The 19,170-nt window shown below is 38.4% G+C and overlaps 3 protein-coding genes across 9 annotated transcripts in view; 1 reads left to right on the forward strand and 2 right to left on the reverse strand.

Moving 5' to 3' along the window:
* Window positions 1-6,960, reverse strand: LOC114157781 (interleukin-21 receptor). Its single transcript, XM_028038929.1, has 8 exons — window positions 6,827-6,960; window positions 4,231-4,351; window positions 3,965-4,152; window positions 2,836-2,990; window positions 1,838-2,012; window positions 1,656-1,755; window positions 1,499-1,577; window positions 1-1,322 (listed from the first exon to the last, which is right to left on the reverse strand). Exons 1-8 carry the CDS (start codon window positions 6,918-6,920, stop codon window positions 864-866), a joined length of 1,371 nt encoding a protein of 456 aa, XP_027894730.1. The 5' UTR covers window positions 6,921-6,960; the 3' UTR covers window positions 1-863.
* Window positions 6,838-15,722, forward strand: cfap119 (cilia and flagella associated protein 119). 7 transcript variants are annotated; one of them, XM_028038970.1, is made up of 10 exons: window positions 6,842-6,964; window positions 8,781-11,242; window positions 11,510-11,544; window positions 11,630-11,695; window positions 11,784-11,947; window positions 12,928-12,998; window positions 13,093-13,209; window positions 13,928-14,003; window positions 14,076-14,126; window positions 15,527-15,722. In XM_028038970.1, exons 2-10 carry the CDS (start codon window positions 11,225-11,227, stop codon window positions 15,676-15,678), a joined length of 750 nt encoding a protein of 249 aa, XP_027894771.1. In that variant the 5' UTR covers window positions 6,842-6,964; window positions 8,781-11,224; the 3' UTR covers window positions 15,679-15,722. The 7 variants fall into 7 exon arrangements, with proteins under 7 accessions (XP_027894795.1, XP_027894771.1, XP_027894783.1 ...); XM_028038982.1 differs by having other exon boundaries at window positions 8,781-10,878; XM_028038990.1 differs by having other exon boundaries at window positions 8,781-10,860.
* Window positions 15,700-19,170, reverse strand: part of phkg2 (phosphorylase kinase, gamma 2 (testis)) — a 6,751-nt gene continuing 3,280 nt past the window's right edge. The window contains exons 6-10 of the mRNA XM_028038940.1: window positions 18,716-18,879; window positions 18,532-18,622; window positions 17,651-17,804; window positions 17,449-17,574; window positions 15,700-16,546 (exon numbers count right to left, since the gene is read on the reverse strand). Coding sequence (XP_027894741.1) covers window positions 16,301-16,546; window positions 17,449-17,574; window positions 17,651-17,804; window positions 18,532-18,622; window positions 18,716-18,879 — 781 coding nt within the window. The 3' untranslated portion in view covers window positions 15,700-16,300. The remainder of the gene's footprint in view (window positions 16,547-17,448; window positions 17,575-17,650; window positions 17,805-18,531; window positions 18,623-18,715; window positions 18,880-19,170) is intronic.

The raw sequence follows: 19,170 nt of genomic DNA on the forward strand, positions 1-19,170 counted from the left end.
TTTATTACTTTTTCAAGCAATCAAAATTTTATTGGTGCCATAAAATTATACAGAACAAAAGCTGTGAGAGTACATGAAATAAAGCAAAACTTGTAGAGTAACCTTACAGATCCCTAAAGAAGCTTGAATATTTTTATTTTACCTCATTAAAACCATAAACTTTGTTTTCATTTCAACCCTGAAAACAACCAGCTGTGAAACGTGGTGATGGCAGCATCATGCTGAGTTGATGGAAAGCTAGCTGGAGCTAATGCTGCGTTCAAGTTCCCTTGTAGCTCTGAGTTGGGTTTGACGTCACCATGGTAACCGCGTTCCGGTTAACGAAGTCGAGATTCCAACATGGCGGCTCCCATGTAGACGTTCGTGTTGTTGCGTACAAACATTTTTAGCTTCGCTTTCAACAAACGTAAATGAATTTGTTCAGGTTATAGTTTCAGGTCCTACATGTGGCTTTAATTTGAAGCACTTTATATCTAAAATATGTTTGTGCCGCAGCTTACTGCTGCTGAGCCAAGGAGCGGCCATATTTCTTGCTTTCTTTCCTGACTTTCTTGTCTTACTGCTAACATATCGGTCCAGGCCTGTAAACGGCCCTCGCGCCCCACTTTGAAGATGTGTCAGAACAGCCTAGTCAAAGTACATATGTAAATATAATTGAGAATCTTGGAGAACTAAGAGTTGCTCTGCAGTCATTTTGACCGGACTGAAGCGTTTTTACAGTGAATACCTGGAGGAGTCGCCCCCTGCAGGCGCTCAGCTGCAGCTGCAGGTCAGGTAATGAATGAATGCGCCACATGATGCCATAAAGTTGAAGTGTGAATATTTTTCAGGGTTTTGCTCATGGAGCTCATAAACTGTTGGGTTTATGCCTCCATCCCAGCGTCGGAGAAGCGCGGGTGGGCCTTCAGGTCTCCATGGCAACCCGCCGCGGCGCAGCCGGCCTGCTGCAGGCAGCTCAGCGTGCAGTACTGGTTGCAGTACCAGGACGACTCCTTCTCCAGGGAGGTGTCGCTGCAGAGCCAGCAGCCGGAGTCCTGCGCCGGGCTGCAGGACCGGCAGTAGCCGCTCAGGCTGTTCACCGACCCGCGCTGGTCCAGCAGCGGGGCCGCGCAGCCGCAGACCGACTCCCGCATGCTCAGGACGTCCACTGATGACGACATGTTGCTGTAGACCCGGTTCTCCATGAAGTGCTGCTGGAACTGGGCCGGGTACTGGTGGAACTGGAAGTCCTGGACCGGCATGCATTCCACCAGGCTGTCGATCCGCAGCGCCTCCTCTGGTTTCAGCACGTCGGCCGCGTTTTCCTGCGTGACCACCCAGCTCTGCCGGACGGTAAGGAGCTCATTTCAGTTTTATTCTGATTAATCGATTAATCGTCGGAATAACTGATTATTCTAAAGATTAATCTATTGGTCTAAAAATTGCTCATCAGAATAATCGATTATTCTTTTAGTTATTCTGATGACTAGTCAATAGTTTGCTGCAGGTTCTGGATTACCTTAAAGTCTCCCTGGCAGTCTTTGTACAGGCTGTGGAAATACGGAGCAGGAGTTGGGATGAAGGTGCTGTGCTTCCACCTGGGTCAAAATGTTCTTTTTTAGAAAAACGATTTTAAAAATTACATTTTTAATAATTTAGAATGAGGAGAGCTTTACTTTCTGACTGAACCGTAGCAAACCAGCACCAGAACCACCAAAGCACATAACAGGCCGAACGTCACAGGCAGGTTAAAAATGAATCCGTTTTCCTTAAAAACTGCAGAAACACAAGAAAACCCATAAAAACCAACAGACAGGAAGGTTTCTGCTCTACGGTCTGAATGATTATTTAATCTGACCGTCGGCGGCCGGCTCCGTCCTCCACTGAACCGCAGAGGACCAGTCGCTCCACTGGCCCTTGTAGTGACGCTGGTTTGGACTAGACCGCACTTGTGCAGCGTACTCGGTGCCGGGCTCAAAGTGCTGGTCTTCCACAAAGTGTGTCGTGGTGATGCTGATGTTACGAGCTTTTAGCTAAAAAACATACAGACGAGAAGAATCCAGAATCATCCTGCGGATCCGAAACGTCAGATAAAACCGAAACAAGAGAATAAATAGAACCTGGAGGAAACGTTTGGACCCAACGGGGTTCCGTACATCAACACTGGTAACTGGACACAGATTATAGCTGTAAAACTTTATTGAGAATCAGATTATTATTAAATATGATTTCATTTGGTTCCAGAAAAGCTTCATTAAAATATGTTGAATTGTTTAAAATTTAAGTTTGAAGGAAATGTGTGTTGGAAAGAATAATCTTCACTGTTTGATTCTTGTGTTGCCATAGTAACAATCTGAAATGACGAGTTTAACTTTTTCTTCGGCTAGTTGGACGATATGGCTGAAAAATGTATTGCGATATAAACGTTTCATATCAGTGTCAATAATTATTGATTTGTTTTTTCTTTTAATTATCAGAAATACTGACGAACTTTCCAGTTTTATCCAGTTTTCCCTCCATTTTGTTTTTTATTTTTTAGCAGTTATGAGGCAAAGAGGGGGAACTTGAAACTGCTCCAGTTACTCAGCAGGTCGTTGCTAGGTAACCAAAGTTTGGGGTGGGGGACTTGAGACTGCTTCTTACCTAGCAGGTTGTTGCTAGGCAACCAAAGAGTGAGTGAGTCAGTTGATTCCACCAACCTGGAATATTTTATTTATTAAATATTCTATCAGACGTATTTCCTACTGATATTGATCATGTGTCTATTGCAATATATATTGTTATTGATGTATTGTCTCAGTAATTAATAACTAATAATGGCTGATTGATTTTAGGCCCAGATGATGATGATCTCACCCGGTGTTTGTCGGCCATCTTGTGGACCTGCAGCTGATACATCAGGTATTCTCCCAGCGCCGTGTCGGTGAAACTCTCGTAGGTGCTTTTCCAGGTGAAGTGGTGTCGGGTGGAGTTGTGACTGACCTCCAGGCAGCAGGGGGCGCTGGGCTTGACTGACGGAGGAAACAAAGCGGGGCTTTACCTGAGCTGCCACAGGTAGAGCAGCATGTTGACCTTTTACTAGGACCGCAAATAATGATTATTCTATCAATTATTCTGACGATTATTGGATTTTTATAACGAACAATCAATTACTAATAATAACTCATTTTTATGACAGTTAATTATTTCTATGAATTATTCTAATGATTAATTGATTAATCGAATAAAAAATTGGTACATTCTGAAGATTTTTCATTTAATCACTTAACCCTTTGTATAAATGCATTAAAATATGTAAATAAATAATGTAAACAAGAAAATAAATAACAGAAATGGTATTAATAGGATATTTCTTTATACAGAGTTTGAACCAGGTGAAGCTAAAACTGTCATTTGATGAGTTTCTGGGTTCCAAAAGTAAAAAATAAAAAATAATTTGTGAAAAATGTTTTAGATTAATCTCAGAAATTTTCTAGAAAAAAACTAGAGAATAAAAAAATTTGACTTTTGAATCACTGAAATTTACAATTTTTCTATTCTGCAAATTATCGACTTTTCAGACGTAAAGCTTTCAATGTTTTTTTTATTGAAAGTTTCTGATTTTTTTCTCACAAATGTTCAACTTTTCAAACTCAACATTATTTTTTTTTGCTAGAAGTTTTCTGAGATTAATTTCGAGTTTTCTTCTCGTAAAATTCAGACTTTGACCTCAGAAATTTTGTAGAAAAAACTCTGAAATTTCCAGTTTTTTTTCTTGCAAAGTTTCAACTTTTGGAGCTCAGGAATTTTCACCTTTTTTTCTATAAACTTTCTGAGATTAATCTAAAATTTTCAGAGTTTTTTTGGGAGAAATCAACTCCCTTTTTCTGTCCCTGATGCGGCGTCGTATATTTCTGTTCTGCTTTGTGTTGCTCTGTTATAAACGACGCCAGTAAAATTGAAAAGCTTTGTTGTGATAAAATTTGTTAAAATAATCCTGACTTACTGTGTAACTCTGGCTCATAATTTTCCTCCAGTAACTCACAGATTTCTTTGTGGTTTTCACACAAAGAAATTTCAAAATATTCATCGTCTGAAAATCTTTCCGTCTCGTCGTCGTCGGGCATCAGGGATCTGTCGAGGGAACAGAAGAAGCCGGCCGTCGTGTTTTTCAGCAGACATTTATACTCCGTCCTGTGGAGAAAGAAACCAAAACGTAATGGCCGCCGTTGCTACGGGCGACGGGCCGTTTGGCGCTTTAATCCGCCTTACTGGTCCAAATCGCTGGTGACTTTCAGCCAGTAGGTTTTGTTGCTGGCTGCTGGTGAGGTGTTCAGGGAACAGTTGAGGGTGAACAGATAATCGTTCACACAATCCAGATTATAATCTGCGTCTGGAAAAGATGGCAGACGTGAATTTTGATCAGTTTCAGTTAATCTCAGTGATCTTAATCCCATCCAAACATTTCGGGAACGTTCCTAAGTTTATTCTCCTTTCATCATCTTAAAGTAAACAACCAGTTTTCAGCAGGTAAAAATTCTGGTTTATGATTTTTAATGTTTGGAAGTTAATCTGTCGCAGCGATCCCATAATCTGCTGTCATTTGGAGGTTTAATTTGAAATCAAATAATTTATTTGAACTTAAAATTGCGTCAAAAGTTTGCTACAGTAGAAAAGAAGGGGGGAAAAATACATATTTTTCTTGAAAAATAAGTAAATATCTTATTAAATAATTAATAAAAAGAACAAAACAAACAATAAAAGCAAATATTGCCTGCAAAGTATCTTTTTTTATTATTATTATATTTAGTAAACAAAACTGCCCTTTAATAAACTCCTAAGTTTTTTGTAAGTTAGTTTTGTCTTATTTTAATTTTACCAATAAATTTCCACTAGAAACTAGACTAAAATATTTGGTAAGTTTTTGTGTTTTTGCAGTGCAGAGAGCAGAGAAAAGGAAGACGATAAATGTTAGCTTCTGCGCTAGCGCTAACACGACTTCTTCTGTGCATATTAATGTGAATTCAGGCATATTTGGTGTTTAAAATATTACATTTAAAAGTGTTTTCAGAGGAAGTTTTAAGAGTTTGAGGATTTTAGCTTTTATAACTCGGTTCAATGTTGCTGAATTAGATGGACAGTAAAGTTTTCGTTCCACTTCTTTTGTTTTTTTGTCTCATGTTTCAGATATTTAAGCAACATCTGAAGCTCTGCAGGCCTCACTGCCTCATCATAGGTCAAAGGTCATGACTAACAGCTCAGGGAGCGTCTGCTGTTTTTAGTCACTCAGGTTATTTTTTTATATTAAACTTTGTTTTATGATCTGAAACTCAGTTAGAGTTGGATTGTTGTTTTAAAGAGACAAAATAAAAACTAAATAAATCCAGGAAATACTTTTTCAAATGGTGCTAAAACTTCAGTAAAATAACAGAAACATGATTTTATCACCATTTTCTTCACATCTTCTGTTTGTTTCCGTTTCTGACGTCAGACGCAGAAACGCTGAGAGGTTTTCAGAGCCGCTGTAACCGAGCGATTTATTAATAATTTCTGGGTTGAGTTTGTTTTTGTTTCAGCTGCGTGTCGTTACCTTTGTCTGAAATAGACCAAAGTGTTTTATTCTGCCTGACTGAGGCGTTAGACGTGTGAAAAGTCAGAACAGACCCTGAGATGTTCACAGCCTCTCTGCTCAGACAAATAACACAAGATAAACTTATTAGAGCCATCAGGAGCCACTACAGCCACCATCTCAGAGTTTCACACATTTTTATTAAGATTCTCTTCATTTGACAAATGAACAACAGCTAAAATGCAAAAAAACTTAATCCTACCAAGAATATTTGGCCTAATTTCAGGTGCAAATAAGACAAAAATAACTTAGAAAATGAAGTTTCACCAATTGAAGCAGGTTGTTTTATTTGACTGGAACAAAACATTACAGAAAGTTTCAAAGTTCAGGGTTTGTGTTTTGATTCTACAGTAAAACACTGTAAAAACACAAACTCTTACCACGTATTTCTGGTTTAGTTTATTGGTGGAAACATCTCAGTACACCTGAAATACAATAAAATTAAATTACATTTTGAGCAAATGGAAGCTTGTTTTAAGTCCATAATTTGTTAATATTGATAAAAATGACTAGTTTTGCTTGCAGATTATTTCATTTATAATATGGAAAAAAATATAATCTTAAAAGTTAAATAATCTGCCAGTGGAACCAGAACTTTTAAAATCAATATTAAAGAATAATTAACTCTTAACAAGCTCCTGTATCTTACTGAAAAGTTACTTGTAAATTTATTTTGTTAATTTTTAGAGATATTTGCAGTAGATACTAGACTAACATTACTTGGTAAGACTTTGTGTTTTTGCAGTGTAAGAGCTGATAAGGAAGACTGTGAGTGTTAGCTTCTGCGCTAAAACAGTCTCCACTGGGCGTATTAATACTTTAGAAGTAAATTTAGTGTGTGAAATATAAAAAAAAATTAAGCTAAAAGCGTTTCAAATCAGAAATAACCCTAACCCTAACCCTAAATGACACTGGAACCTGATCAGAAGGTTCCAGTTCCACTGGCAGATTATTTCATTTTTTACAGTAGAAAAACATTTTTAAATAATCTGCCAGTGGAAGTGGAGCTGTTACTGAGGAATTATTCACTTAAAACAAACTAATATTTCTTCCATTTTGTCTTATTGAAGATATTAACAGTAGAAATTAGATCAAAAACACTTTTTAAAATTTGTGTTTTTAGCAGAAAACAGTTCAGTTCAGTACAGTTCAAAACATAAAATCTAACTTTCAAAGCTTTAAAACGCTGATCTGCTGAAGCTAATGAAGTATTTCTGTTGGTAGTAAACAGAGTGAAACCTGCAGCTGGGTCTCCTAGCAACCAGGTGGAGCGGAGGAGAGTCAGGATCAGCAGCTTCATCCTCAGAGGAGGCCGGCGCTCCATCGTCATCATCAGCCGCTGCGCCGCCGCCGGCTGAGATCTCTGCGCTCTCTGAGGTTTGCAGAAGCTTTAAAGCAGACTGACGGAGGCGGGGATCCGTTTCTCACCAATCGCTTGCGTCACTCAAAGACTCAAAGAGGATGTTGTTTGTTTTGTTGTTTTATTCTAAAAGCAGCTGAATTGTAAAATGTGCCTCAGGTTTAACAGGAAAGCCTGACTTCACCAGACAACGTCCTTTCTGCTGGGTTTCCTCTCATTAGATGAATGTTTGTGAATCGTGGATGTTTGTTGTGTACGGAGGGTTTCATGCCATATTCACCATGTGGTGAGGCTGGTTTCGATTGCTGCACTGATAAACATGCAGAGATGAAACTAAACGTGTCACGACAAATTTTACCATCTGAAGTACGCTGAGCGTCGTTTCACTTTCAGCTGGAGGAAATTGTAAAAATGTTACAGGTTTAATCACAGAAACTGATTTTCTGCTGTAAAACGTAACTTTGTTTCAGGATGCACCGATCCGCTGTTTTCACTTCTGATACCGATGCCGATATCTGAGGTTAACTATCGGCAGATCTGATAAAACAAAAACCAGCTGAAGTGGCTTAAAACTTTTCTTTTTTTAAACACAGATGAACTGAATCATAAATTTATTTGATAACTCTACACCAGTTCAGCCTGGGAACAGCTGGATGAAACATGGAGAAAATCAACTTTAATCTGTTCAGTCGGAATAACAGCCAGTGGAAATAAATAAAACAAAAACATTAAGTTGACCTCAAACATAAACACCAACAAACTTTCTTTCAAATGCTTAAAAAATCTAATTATGAATTATAAACTTAATGTAAAATAAATAGTAAAGCATAGAATTAGACTGAATAGATCTGCGTTTATGAGTCAGGCACATCAGAGCCGGCCCAAAGCATATGCGAGTTAAGCAGCGGCTTAGAGCCTCCACATCACCAGGGGGCCCCCAAGAGCCCGAAGCTAGCATATATATACAAAAATAAAAATTGATTATGAAGTCTATATGTACTTCATAATAAATTTATATTTTATAATAAAATTAATCAAGTAAAGTACAGCGTAGTAAAAATATTCCTAAATGTAATTTTTTTAAAAAAGTTATTCAAGTAAATGTAACTAGTAACTACCATTAGTAACCATTATTGTCATTTTGGTCGTTAAAATACCAAACATCCTGTATATTTTGGTCTGTCTGATGATCAGTTCTAAATATGAGATGATTGATATTTTGCTCAGTTACTCAGAACTTTTTACCAAATACTTTTTTTACTTTTACTTCAGTGAATGTTTGGCTAGTCTTCCTAACTCTGACCTGACTACAAAGATGAACTTTCAGATCTTCTCTTATTGTCTGCATCACTGCGCGTAACACAAACCCTGTAAATTCTAGACACTAACAGGTACCATAGAATTGCACAAAAATCCGTGAGGGACGGCGGCGTCCCAGCTCGAAACTCAGTGAAAGACGTACGGAGCCTTGTGCCGGAAGCCCATTAAAATGCTGTTTACATCGTTTTAAACTGTGTGACTGTGAGCGTGAGTGGGAATAAAAATAGCAACAGGTATGTTGTTCCATATAACGCAGTAGGAGTGTAACCGGTAAACCTTTATGGATGCAAACTCGACTAAAAACCCACCTGTTTAGGATTGTATTTGAAATCTAATCAATTACAAATTTATTGATGGAACCTGACTTAATGTCTTGCTTTGATTATTGATTCTATGTTGTGTTTCTGTTTGATATGATGTAAAGCATTTTGAAATGCCTTGCTGCTGAAATGTGCTATACAAATAATTGATTAATCTTTTTAAACAGTAAAAATAATCATAATATTTTTTCAGTTTTCCTCAGTTTGGGTGTTGTCGGGCCCCCGGTGGCCGCTGCAGCAGGACCAGAGGAGCTGTTGTGCAACGCCGCAGCGCCGCAGCGCCCTGCCCTGCTGCAGCTGCTGCTGCTGCGATGCTCAGATAAAAACCCCGAGGCCCACGGCTTCCTTTAGCGCCTCTGATTCTGTAGATCTTCAGCTGCAGCGTTCCATGAGACCGTCTGCATGAAAACGACCAAACGATTCAGAACGACCGTCTGGAGGAAAATAAAAACCTGACAGCAGCTTTCAGAATAACCTGAACGCATTCTGCTGCTGTGAGGTCAAAGGTCAAAGCGATAACAGTGATCTCTGCTGCGTTTGGGTTCGGTTGTCGGAAACATCTCATCTGGCCTCGCCGCAGCAGAACTGCAACCTATTTTTATTAATTAGCAGCTCGACTCCTGGCCTGCAGCGCTGATGGAAATATTTATGTTGCGCAACCAGAGATGAGTTGATCTTTAGCGCCAAGCGGCTCTGCAGCATCTGATAGCAGGAGTTTCTTTAAATAAAACGTTTTCATCTGTGGCGATAAAACTCTGATAAGATGCGAAGGGATGACATGAAGCGCTCTGCTCTCACACTGATAACAAGGATTCAACAGGAACATCTGCTTGATAACAAATGGTAGCAAGAGAGAAAAAATAATCAGTCAACTGTGAAAACATGAAATGTTTTTACTGCGAAACCAAAGAAAATTCAAATTTCTGCTTTTATCAAATAGAAATAAAGTAATATTTGGCATTTTAAAGTGTAATTAAGGTAATTAGAAATGAATTAGAAGTGCATGTTTCTACCTCAGGTTTATTTACCAACTTAAACTGCATTCTGAGTTTAAAAATCCAGTTTAAGTTGGTGTCCAAAGTGTGGTCTAGGGGCCATTTGTGGCCATTGGAATGACTCTTTTTGTCCGCTCACGACAAATAAAAAACTGGGCCAGCAAAACAGAAAAGAACTGAACCAGAAACTTGTGGCAATTATCTGTTTTTTTTTTGTTTTTGATGAAGCAAAAGCCTTTTTTATGTTTTCAACGATTTACAGATTCAATAAAAGTTTTGTTTATTTTTGAGCAGGTCAAACTAAATAACAGGGAGAAAAAAGTTACAATAAATGAATTTTTGTATTTTATATTCAATGAGGGGTTTTTTTTGACACCGCTGATCTAAAGCATTCCCACATCATGATTCTGCCACCACCATGACAGACAGGTTCCTCTCTGCCTTGTTATGGTTAACTGAAAATTAATCTCTTATGATTTTTTTTTCTCGTCACTCTTCAATAAAAGCCAGATTTGTGAACTGTACAGGTAATAGTCGTGCAGACAGACTGTTCCACCTGAGCTGTGGATCTGTGCAGCTCCTCCAGAGTTAGGACTCATCTGTGAGTTCTGGTTCTGGATGTTATGTTTTCTGATGGTCCTGAAGATTCTTGCCTGGATTATGCTTCAAAATCCTCTAAACACACCATTTATCCTTTGCTTATCTCACATTTTTTCCTTCCACTCAACTTTCAGAGACTGAATGTTTTCAGTCTCTGTAAGCTGAAATCACCAAAGTTACAAGATATAAAGCCTGGAAATATTTAATTCTGTGTGATGATTATGTAATGACCTTTCCATAAACTAAACATGATTCTCAAGGAACAGCCATCATTTTACCAGGTTTGGCCATGGCCCCCTCCTGTCCACCCCTTGGTGCCGCCACTGGTTTCACACACAGTTCTGCTGAGGTGAAGCCATTTTTTAGTGATTTTTTAAAATATGTTTTTATTGTTTACTTTAACATTTTTCCTGACCCGGTCTGGCCACCCCTTTGAACATTATCTGGAGACGCCAATAAAAAATGTTTTTTTATTTATTCCTTTGGCTAACAGTTATTAGCATGGTGATCTTTGTGAGGAATTACGTCCTCATCGTGTTTATTCATGATTTACTTAAATGAAACTATGATGTTAATTTTTCTCATGCTAATATTTTGGGGGAACAGTTTTTAGTTAGGCTAGACCGGAAACTGACAGCCCTGTTGCTAGGTTACCACGGACTCAAATCGCTAGCAGCAGTGAGCACGGTGCTCTGTGTGGTTATGTTGCGTCCTCGTCCTGTTTATTCATAATTTCTTTGTGTGTCTACTTACATAAAACCATAGTGTTGTTTCTTTATATGCTAATATTTTGGGGGACGGTTTTAGTTACCGGAAACCGGAAAATGATTTATCGCCGTTGCTAGGCTACCAATAACTGTTGCGTGTTTGTCGCTTTGCGGTCTGTTTTCGATCCTCTAATCCAAATATTTAACATTTAGCAAACCCTATGTTTCTTTTTTGGCATCTTAAACGGTTATTTTAAGTTTATGAGCAAATAAGTATTTAACAGCTTTTTGTTTTTAGTTCTGAATTGCTGCAGTTTGTTAATTAAAGAAATAAAATGGACACTAATATTAAGGTAAGCTCCTCACGTAGCCAGCTGGCTGCTGCTTTATTATCTTAACTGTACGTTTATTTTTTTTATTATTATTTAGTTCTTTTGTTTTAATTGAGTTTTTTCCCTCACAAATTATACAAAAACCTTAAAGTTAAAGTAGGGCCCCAAAATACCTAAAATATGATGCAACGCATGTAACAATAAGCAGAGACACGGTGTTTCTCCATGATCATTTTTAGCTTAGTTTAATTTTGCCAGGTAATAAAAACAGATTCCTGTTCTCCATAGGTACCTCGGGACCTGATAGCAAAGCTGTTGCTATGGTGACATCATCTTCATTGCATTTTGGTTTATTTACACCAGATATCGCCCAACGTCAGGTTTTAACCCTGGATTTGTTCTTCCCAGGACAGACATCAGCTTCCACGACATGGAGGTCATTGACCAAATTCAGTCCGTTCCTGATCTGGAAAGGTGTTTCTGTTTACGGTCAAACATCCTTTGGTCCTGAAAGCCTGAGAGGCTCCATGTTTTAATCGGTGCTTCCTCTGGTCTGTGGCAGCGCCCTGTGCAGCGTGTTGGCTGTCGACCTCCCAGAGCCAAAGAAAGGAGTCCTGCTGGAGCTGTACGTCCAAACGGTGCTTTTCTGCAGGCAGCAGGGCTTCAGTAAGGAGCAGACGTCTGCACTGGTTTCCATCATCAAGTCCATCCACGAGGCCAACATTGGTGAGCAAAACTCAGCTGTTTTTATTATGAAGCATTACATACACTGTACTGCATATTTTAGGTTAAATATCCACTGAAAATAGGGCAGTTTGTAACTTTTATTTTAAAATATGTTGTTTACATATTGGCCAGATCTGTCTCCATGTTGTGACAGTTGTGATGAGTCAGATAATCTGAGAACAGATCGCTCCAATCCACCTCCTCTCTGAAGAAATGCACCAAAAACAACCAATCAGAGCCAGGAGGCGGGGCTTAGCGCTGTCAATCATCCTTGTACACTGCTAAACGTGTTAAAGTCGAGAGACAACTTATTTTACAGGAAAACCATTTATCTGTCTTATAACCAGAGTTGGGTAGTAATGAGTAACATTTACTGGAGTAACTTTTGTTAAAAAAAACCTCAAACGGTATTTTTAGAAGTATTTTTACCACGTTCGACTTTTTACTTTTACTTGAATAATTTTATTATGAAGTATTTCTACTCTTACTGGAGATAAATTTCTGGATTTTCTACCCACTGAATAAAAAACAAACATGTTTTAACCAGAAATGAACCAGACTCAGACACACAGCTGCAGTTTCTGTTAAAGTTTCATCAGTTTTTTTTATTGAAATAAACTAATTTAGAAAAATGTTTCTTTTGCCTGATTTTATTTTTTGTTACTTATATGAATTATTGTAATTTGGTCTTTAAAAAAATACAAAAATTTCCACTTAACTTTATATTTTGGTTTGATGATGATGTCATTTTTAAATATTAAATGATTGATAATTTGATCAGTTACTCAGTACTTTAGACTTTTGACCAAATACTTTTGCTCTTTTTGGATGGAAACCTTTGAGTATGTTGAAGTGCTACTGTAGTTTTTTGGTACTCTACCCAAATATGTAAAAACATATTTGTTGAAACCGTATTTGTTGCATACAGCATCTTTAAGGTTAGTTTTAAGTAAAGGGAAATATCCTTCTTCATTTTGCAGAAACTCCTCTCAACAACTCTGAGCATTGTTACAAATACTGCAACGATCTTCTGCTGTGTCACTCGGTCAGGGTGTGTGTCACCAACAGGCCTATTTTAGTCGCAGCTGAACATTTGCGTCTCACCGCCGCGTTCCCTCCTGATGCGCTCGTCTCTCTTCCACCAGAGACCTCCCTTCAGCGTCAAGCTGTTCAGCCTGGAGGAGGCCAACTGCGTTTTAAATTACATCCAGGACCATTACCTGCGGCACGACAAACTCTACAAGTACATATTCACCCCGCAGGTAACGTCCGTTCAGCTCAATGGGAGCATGGAAAATCCCAAAGGTCTGTTTTAGTGGGAAACTTTGATGATTTTCTCCCAATGTGGAGTAAAATCGGTCCTGTTGGATGGCAGAGGGGCCTTTGTAGATAGAAATAAATAAATAATTCTGCCAAAAAATCTGATTGTTTTAGAAAAAAAAACATGAAAATATCTGAGTTTGAAAAGTGTAAAATTTGCTAAAAAAAAAACTAAGGTTTTCTTTTTAAAAAAAAACATGGAAAGTAAAACATTGCCAGCAAAAACAGAAATTTTGAGATTTCAAAATTTTCAACCCCCCCCCCCCAAAAAAAAATAAAACAAGGAAAATTCAGAGAAAAGTCACAAGTATGGTAGAAAAACTCAAATCTTCTCGGGGAAAACATGGAAATTTTTGAGTTTGAAAAGTCACGATTATCTAGAAAATCTTTGAGAATAAACTTCATTTACTCTTTGAAATTAAGAAAGTTTCTAGCAAATGTACAACTTTTCACACTCAGAAATAAATCTTGTTTTTCTACAAATTTGGTGTGTCCCTTTTTTTAAGAAAAAAAATTGTTTTCAAATATCAAAATATTCTTACTTACACATTTTAAAAGAAGTTTGAGATTTATATTTTCTTTTCTTTGATTCATTCATATGACAATATGTGGAGAAAAGTTGACACTGACTTATTTTCTCCTTTTTAAATCTCCCAACAGGTAAAACTTGATTTGTTTTTAACTTATTCTGGGAAGGGAGGAGAAGGACTGGCTGAAGACGAATCCGCTGCACAAGGTAACAATCTCTGTTTAACCTGCATCAAAACTGGAGACAAAATAATAATAAAAAACTTTTCATCCAAAACAGCAGACGATTCTTCTGAGGCACAGAAAACCATGGAGGAAGAAACTGCAGAAGGTAAAATGACTTTTACAGTTTACTACAAATTCTGATGAAGATTTGTGAAACTAAATCTTACCAAGTGTTTTTAGTTTCTAGTGCAAATATCTTAGTACTCAGAATAATAAAATTTGTACTTCTGAAGGAAAATTTTCATGTTATAAGTGAAATAATCTGCTGGCAGCTCAACAGGGACAGTGGCAGATTTTTCAGACCTTCGTGGATTCTGATCAATCACTAACAATAAATTGATAAGTGGCAATTTTCTTAAAAAACTGAGTTTTTTCTTCAGTCGAGAGGGTCGACCGTCTTTTAATAATAAAGAAAAACTTTTTCATAATAGGAATAATAAAAAACAGAATTAAATGTTAACATTTTTGTATTAAATACTGCCTGAATAAGCAGAAAATTGTGGTTTTCTCACAATATTAAACTCTATATTTAGAAAAACAGGAACCTCGTAAGGTGCTCAATAGAAAAATAGAAGATGAAACGAATAAAATGTGAAAGTTAATCCCACATGAACAGAGACGTTCATACAGAAATACCGTCTGTTGTTGCTAGAAGGAATGTTAAAACTTCGCTCCATGAAGTGATTTAACTCATTACAATCCTGAAAATCTCCCGTTTTTATTGGCCTCTTGTTATAATTTCCCTTTGTTGTCCCCTGTGGAGTTTATCTGCTGTTTAGATTTCAACACAGAACCGCACAAAATGTATTTTACATCCCACACTGGACTCTGTTTGGACCCTTTGGCTTTGCTGTTCCGGTCTGGCCGCCATCTTTGTTTCAACTGGCTCCGGTTAGGAATGACCAGCGGCGCCCTCTGCTGGATGGCGGTCAAACTACAACATTAAAAAAGGTCTAAACTTTAAAGTGAGGTGATTAGTCAATCGAGTAATTGATCCAATTATCAATCATTTAATATTTTAAAATATTAAATATAAAGTTAATATCAAAATATAAAGTTAAGCAGAAAATTTGGTATTTTAATGACCAAATTTATTTAATTCATAATAAGTAATAAAAAATAACTAAATCAGACAAAATAAAATTTTTCCAAATCAGTTTCTTTTGATGCAAAACATAAACTTTAACAAAAACTGCAGGTGTGTGTGTCTGGTGATTTTTTGGTTAAAATATGTTTGTTTTTCATTCATTTGGAAGAAAATCCAGAAATTTTACTCCAATAAAAGTACATTTTACACCTGAAATGTACTTTTAGGGATATCTTTACTCCTAAAAGTTGCTACCCCACTCTGATGGGAACCAATTTTAATCTAATAAACTAGTAATTACATGTAAGTTTACAGATAGCATCTATAATTTTAAGGTTTCTTAGGGATGTTTTATCAGAGGCGGCTATCAAAATGGCCGTCTGTGTTTACAGCATGAGCGCTGTGTGTCGTCCCTCCAGCCTCCGTGGACCTGAAGGCCCTGGTGGAGCAGGAGGTCAAGGAGCAGATGGAGCAGGTGTCCAAGCAACTGGACCAGCGCATCAAAGAGACGGCGTCCGAGCAGAGCAGCAGAGCCCAGTCCGCCAAACCCGGCAAGAAAGGCAAAAAATAACCAGAACAGCCCGCGCCAACGTTAAATTAAACTACTTAAACATCTGTTTTATTGTCAGTAAAACGTTTGAGTTCACATACAGTACGATCCTGAAGCAGGCACTTTAAATGGAAATGATCAAAGCAAAGAGTCGGGAATGCTGCTGCTGCTGCTTTTACCATCAGTGAGTGGTTACGTTGTTGAGGAATGCCTGAATCACAACTACAGTCACCTACAGTACCGATATGCAACTCTGGAAGAGTCTGAACGTTAAAATAACGAGGCTATAAAAATATCATCTGAATGTTTTCATTTCCAATTTCCTTCTGCAGATCAAGGACTGGCAGGCAAAAGTCTAAATATACACAGTGTACTTATGGAAATTATTGTGCAACATGTTCTCCTCTACAAAGTGCATCGCATGAAGTCTGAACAGAAAAAAACGTTTCAGTCACAATCTTGGATCGACACAGATAAGGAATATCAACAGATGCATCTTGAACTCGCAGCGATGCGTTCAGGCGTCGCACTTCCTGATCCCTGAATCGCACAGCAGAATTAGACAGTAACACGACGTGGCAGCAACATGCACACAGTTAAATAAAAATAAACTAAAAGCAACGGCTCAGGTTTTACAGTGGCTCTACGTCTCAAAGTCCTCCAGGCCCAGCAGGACGATCTTGGCCGTGTTCTGGAACAGAGCGGCCCGGTTCTGCTGCTCGCCCTTCTTCACCCAGTGGCCGTAGATCCGGAAGGCGCAGCCGTCGATGAGCTTCCGCACGCCGCGGAGCGAGTACGGGTCTCTGGCCAGAACCTCCCGGGTCAGAGGTCGGGCCCGGCGATAACGGCTGTACATCCTGATGCAGGCCAGAACGCTCACGATCAGAACCTGGACGAGACGAGAAGAGAGAGAGCGCTGCAGATCATCATCAAAAGTTTAGTCACAAAGCTGCTTTTATTGTAGAAGGACGGCGAGTCACGGCCGCCGCAGGTAGAAAAAAATTCATTTCAGCCACAAAACTCAGAAATTTAGAGACTCAGAAAGTCTCAAAAATATGAAAGAACAAATGCATTTGAAATTAATCTCTTATGTTTCCAAGTTAAAAACTTGAACATTTCTGAGTTTGAAAATTTGTTGGAAAAAACAACTCAGAATTTTTTTTGATTAATCTCTGAAATTGTATGAGGAAAAAAAAGGAAATTTCTGAGTTTAAAAAGTCCAAACATTTTCTAGGCAAAACTCAGGACATTTTGAGATTAAGCTCAGAAATATTCAAGAAAAAACTTGAGAACGAGGAAACCTCTGAATTTCAAAAGTTTACAATTTGCTGGAAAAAAACTGAAGTTTTGAGATTGATTGCAGCAATTTTTTAGAAAAATGTTTGAAGAGTCAAAAAGTTGCCAGAAGAAATTGAGAAATTTTAAGATTGATTATATACATTTTCTAGAAAAAACTTGTAAATTTTCTGAGTTTCAAAAGAAAATCTAAACTCAGAAATTGGAAAAAAACCCTCGGACATATCCGAGTTTCAAAAGTTGAAAACTTTTTACAATTTTTCAGAAGAAATTTGAAACTCATAAAATGTCTTTGTAACGTGACGAAAAGCTCAAAAGAGTTGATTTCACATAACAGGAAGAAAAAGGAAACATATTTCCTTTTAACAGGAAATAGGTTTCTGCATAAAACAATCAGTATTATATTATCTTAGCTACCTGGCTTTTTCTAAAACAAAATAAATATCAAAGAATTATTCATGATATAATTTTACTAGATTTTCTGCTGGGACTCACCCTGAACGTCTTCCTGGGACTGAAGAGATGGACGTCTTCCTTCTGGTACAGCCTGAAGAAGGAGTGAGCCAGCGCCTGCTCTGCAGTGAGCCGGGCCGCCGGGTCCACCACCAGCAGCCTGGAGATCTGACAGCCGTTCACACAGATGTTAAAAACCAAACCGCTTTCTGATAAAACCACGCTGCTCTGACGGGGAGCGCACCAGGTCCTTCACGGTGTCGGATCTGTCGTCCCACTCGGGGGAGCTGAACTGGTACCGGCCCTCCATGATCATCCTCAGCATCAGCATCTGCTTCCGGTGCCAAAACGGAGGCGAGCCGGCCAGCAGCGTGAAGAGGATGACGCCGCAGGCCCAGCTTACGGTCGGGACAAAACACAGAGGTTAGCACTGCAAAAACACAAAACCTTCCGGCTAATTTATCTAGTTTATAAAACGTCTTAGAATATGACAAAACTAACAAGTAACTTTTCAGCAAGATATAGGAGCTTGTTTTAGTACATAATTCCTTAATATTGATGAAAATGTATGAATAAGTGAAATAATCAGACATTTTGAAACCCCAAATTTACTTCAATACACACAGTGGAAACCATATTAGTGCTAGCGCAGAAGCTAACATTCAAAGTCTTCCTTATTTCCATTCTTGCACTGCAAAAACACAAAATCTCACCAAGTAATTTTAGTCTTGTATCTACACCAAACATCTCAGTTCAGTTGAAATAAGACGAAACTAATTTAAAAGTAAGTTTTCAGCAAGAAATTGTTTCACTTATAATGTGGGAAAAATATCTTGTTATAAGTGAAATAATCTGCCAGTGGACCTGGAACTGGGTTGCTAGGTAACGGGCTGGGCTTGGCTGGGGTTGCTAGGTAACGGCGGCAGTAAAACTTGACCTTTTTCATCAACGGTTGACTGAAAACAAGCTGCTAAGTTTTGCAGAAAAGTTACTTTAAGTTAATTTTGTTGTATCTCAGATGTAATAAGATATTTCCACTAGAACTAGAAAAAATATTTGGTTAGGTTTTGTGTTTTTGCAGTGAGTGGAAGCTGAGGGAAATGCTGCAGAGAAAAGCAGACTTACAGGTCCACCTCCTTCCCGTAGCCTAGATGCATCTCATCCATGGAGCATTTCAGTATTTCAGGCGCCAGGTATCCAGGTGTTCCACAGAGCTCTGATTTAAGAACACAAAGTGTTTCCGACGCGTCAGGACATAAAATAATCAGTTTTTCTGTGTCTGAGCTGCTGGGCGGGATCTCCAGTTTACCTCTGAGCTTCTCTCCAGGCTGCAGCTGCACAGAGAAGCCGAAGTCGGACAGCTTGATGTGTCCGTGATCGTCCAGCAGGATGTTCTCCGGCTTCAGGTCCCGGTGGACGATGCTGAGGGAGTGCAGGTACTGCACCGCCTCCAGCAGGGCGCGCATGATGCTCCTGGTGACACAAACACACCGGCTCATGCTTCCCATTCACTGTCTGAGAATCAACCAGCTATCGTAACCATTTGGGCTGGAACGATTAACACGATTAATCGTGATGAATCGATTAATCATTAACTAAACATTTTTTAAAAACATTTGCTGAAAGAACAACCCAGTCAGAGCAGTAATGAACCCAAAACTGTACAAAAATATAAACATTTCAGTTAAAAACCATCTAAAGAAACTTTGTGCTTCATTATATTTAATTATTTTATGCATAAAGTAAAATACTTTATTACTGGTG

This window comes from Xiphophorus couchianus, chromosome 2, assembly GCF_001444195.1.
Source record: "Xiphophorus couchianus chromosome 2, X_couchianus-1.0, whole genome shotgun sequence".
In the NCBI taxonomy this organism is placed as follows: Eukaryota; Metazoa; Chordata; class Actinopteri; order Cyprinodontiformes; family Poeciliidae; genus Xiphophorus; species Xiphophorus couchianus.

Coding starts and splice junctions, on each gene's coding strand:
- LOC114157781 (XM_028038929.1), bottom strand. CDS start 6,920: ATGATGACGATGGAGCGCCGGCCTCCTCTGAGGATGAAGCTGCTGATC. Junction 2,013..2,835: donor AGATGGCCGACAAACACCGG/GTGAGATCATCA, acceptor TATGTTTTTTAG/CTAAAAGCTCGTAACATCAG. Junction 1,756..1,837: donor GACGGAGCCGGCCGCCGACG/GTCAGATTAAAT, acceptor GTGTTTCTGCAG/TTTTTAAGGAAAACGGATTC.
- cfap119 (XM_028038970.1), top strand. Junction 11,948..12,927: donor CATCCACGAGGCCAACATTG/GTGAGCAAAACT, acceptor TTCATTTTGCAG/AAACTCCTCTCAACAACTCT. Junction 14,004..14,075: donor AGACGAATCCGCTGCACAAG/GTAACAATCTCT, acceptor CATCCAAAACAG/CAGACGATTCTTCTGAGGCA.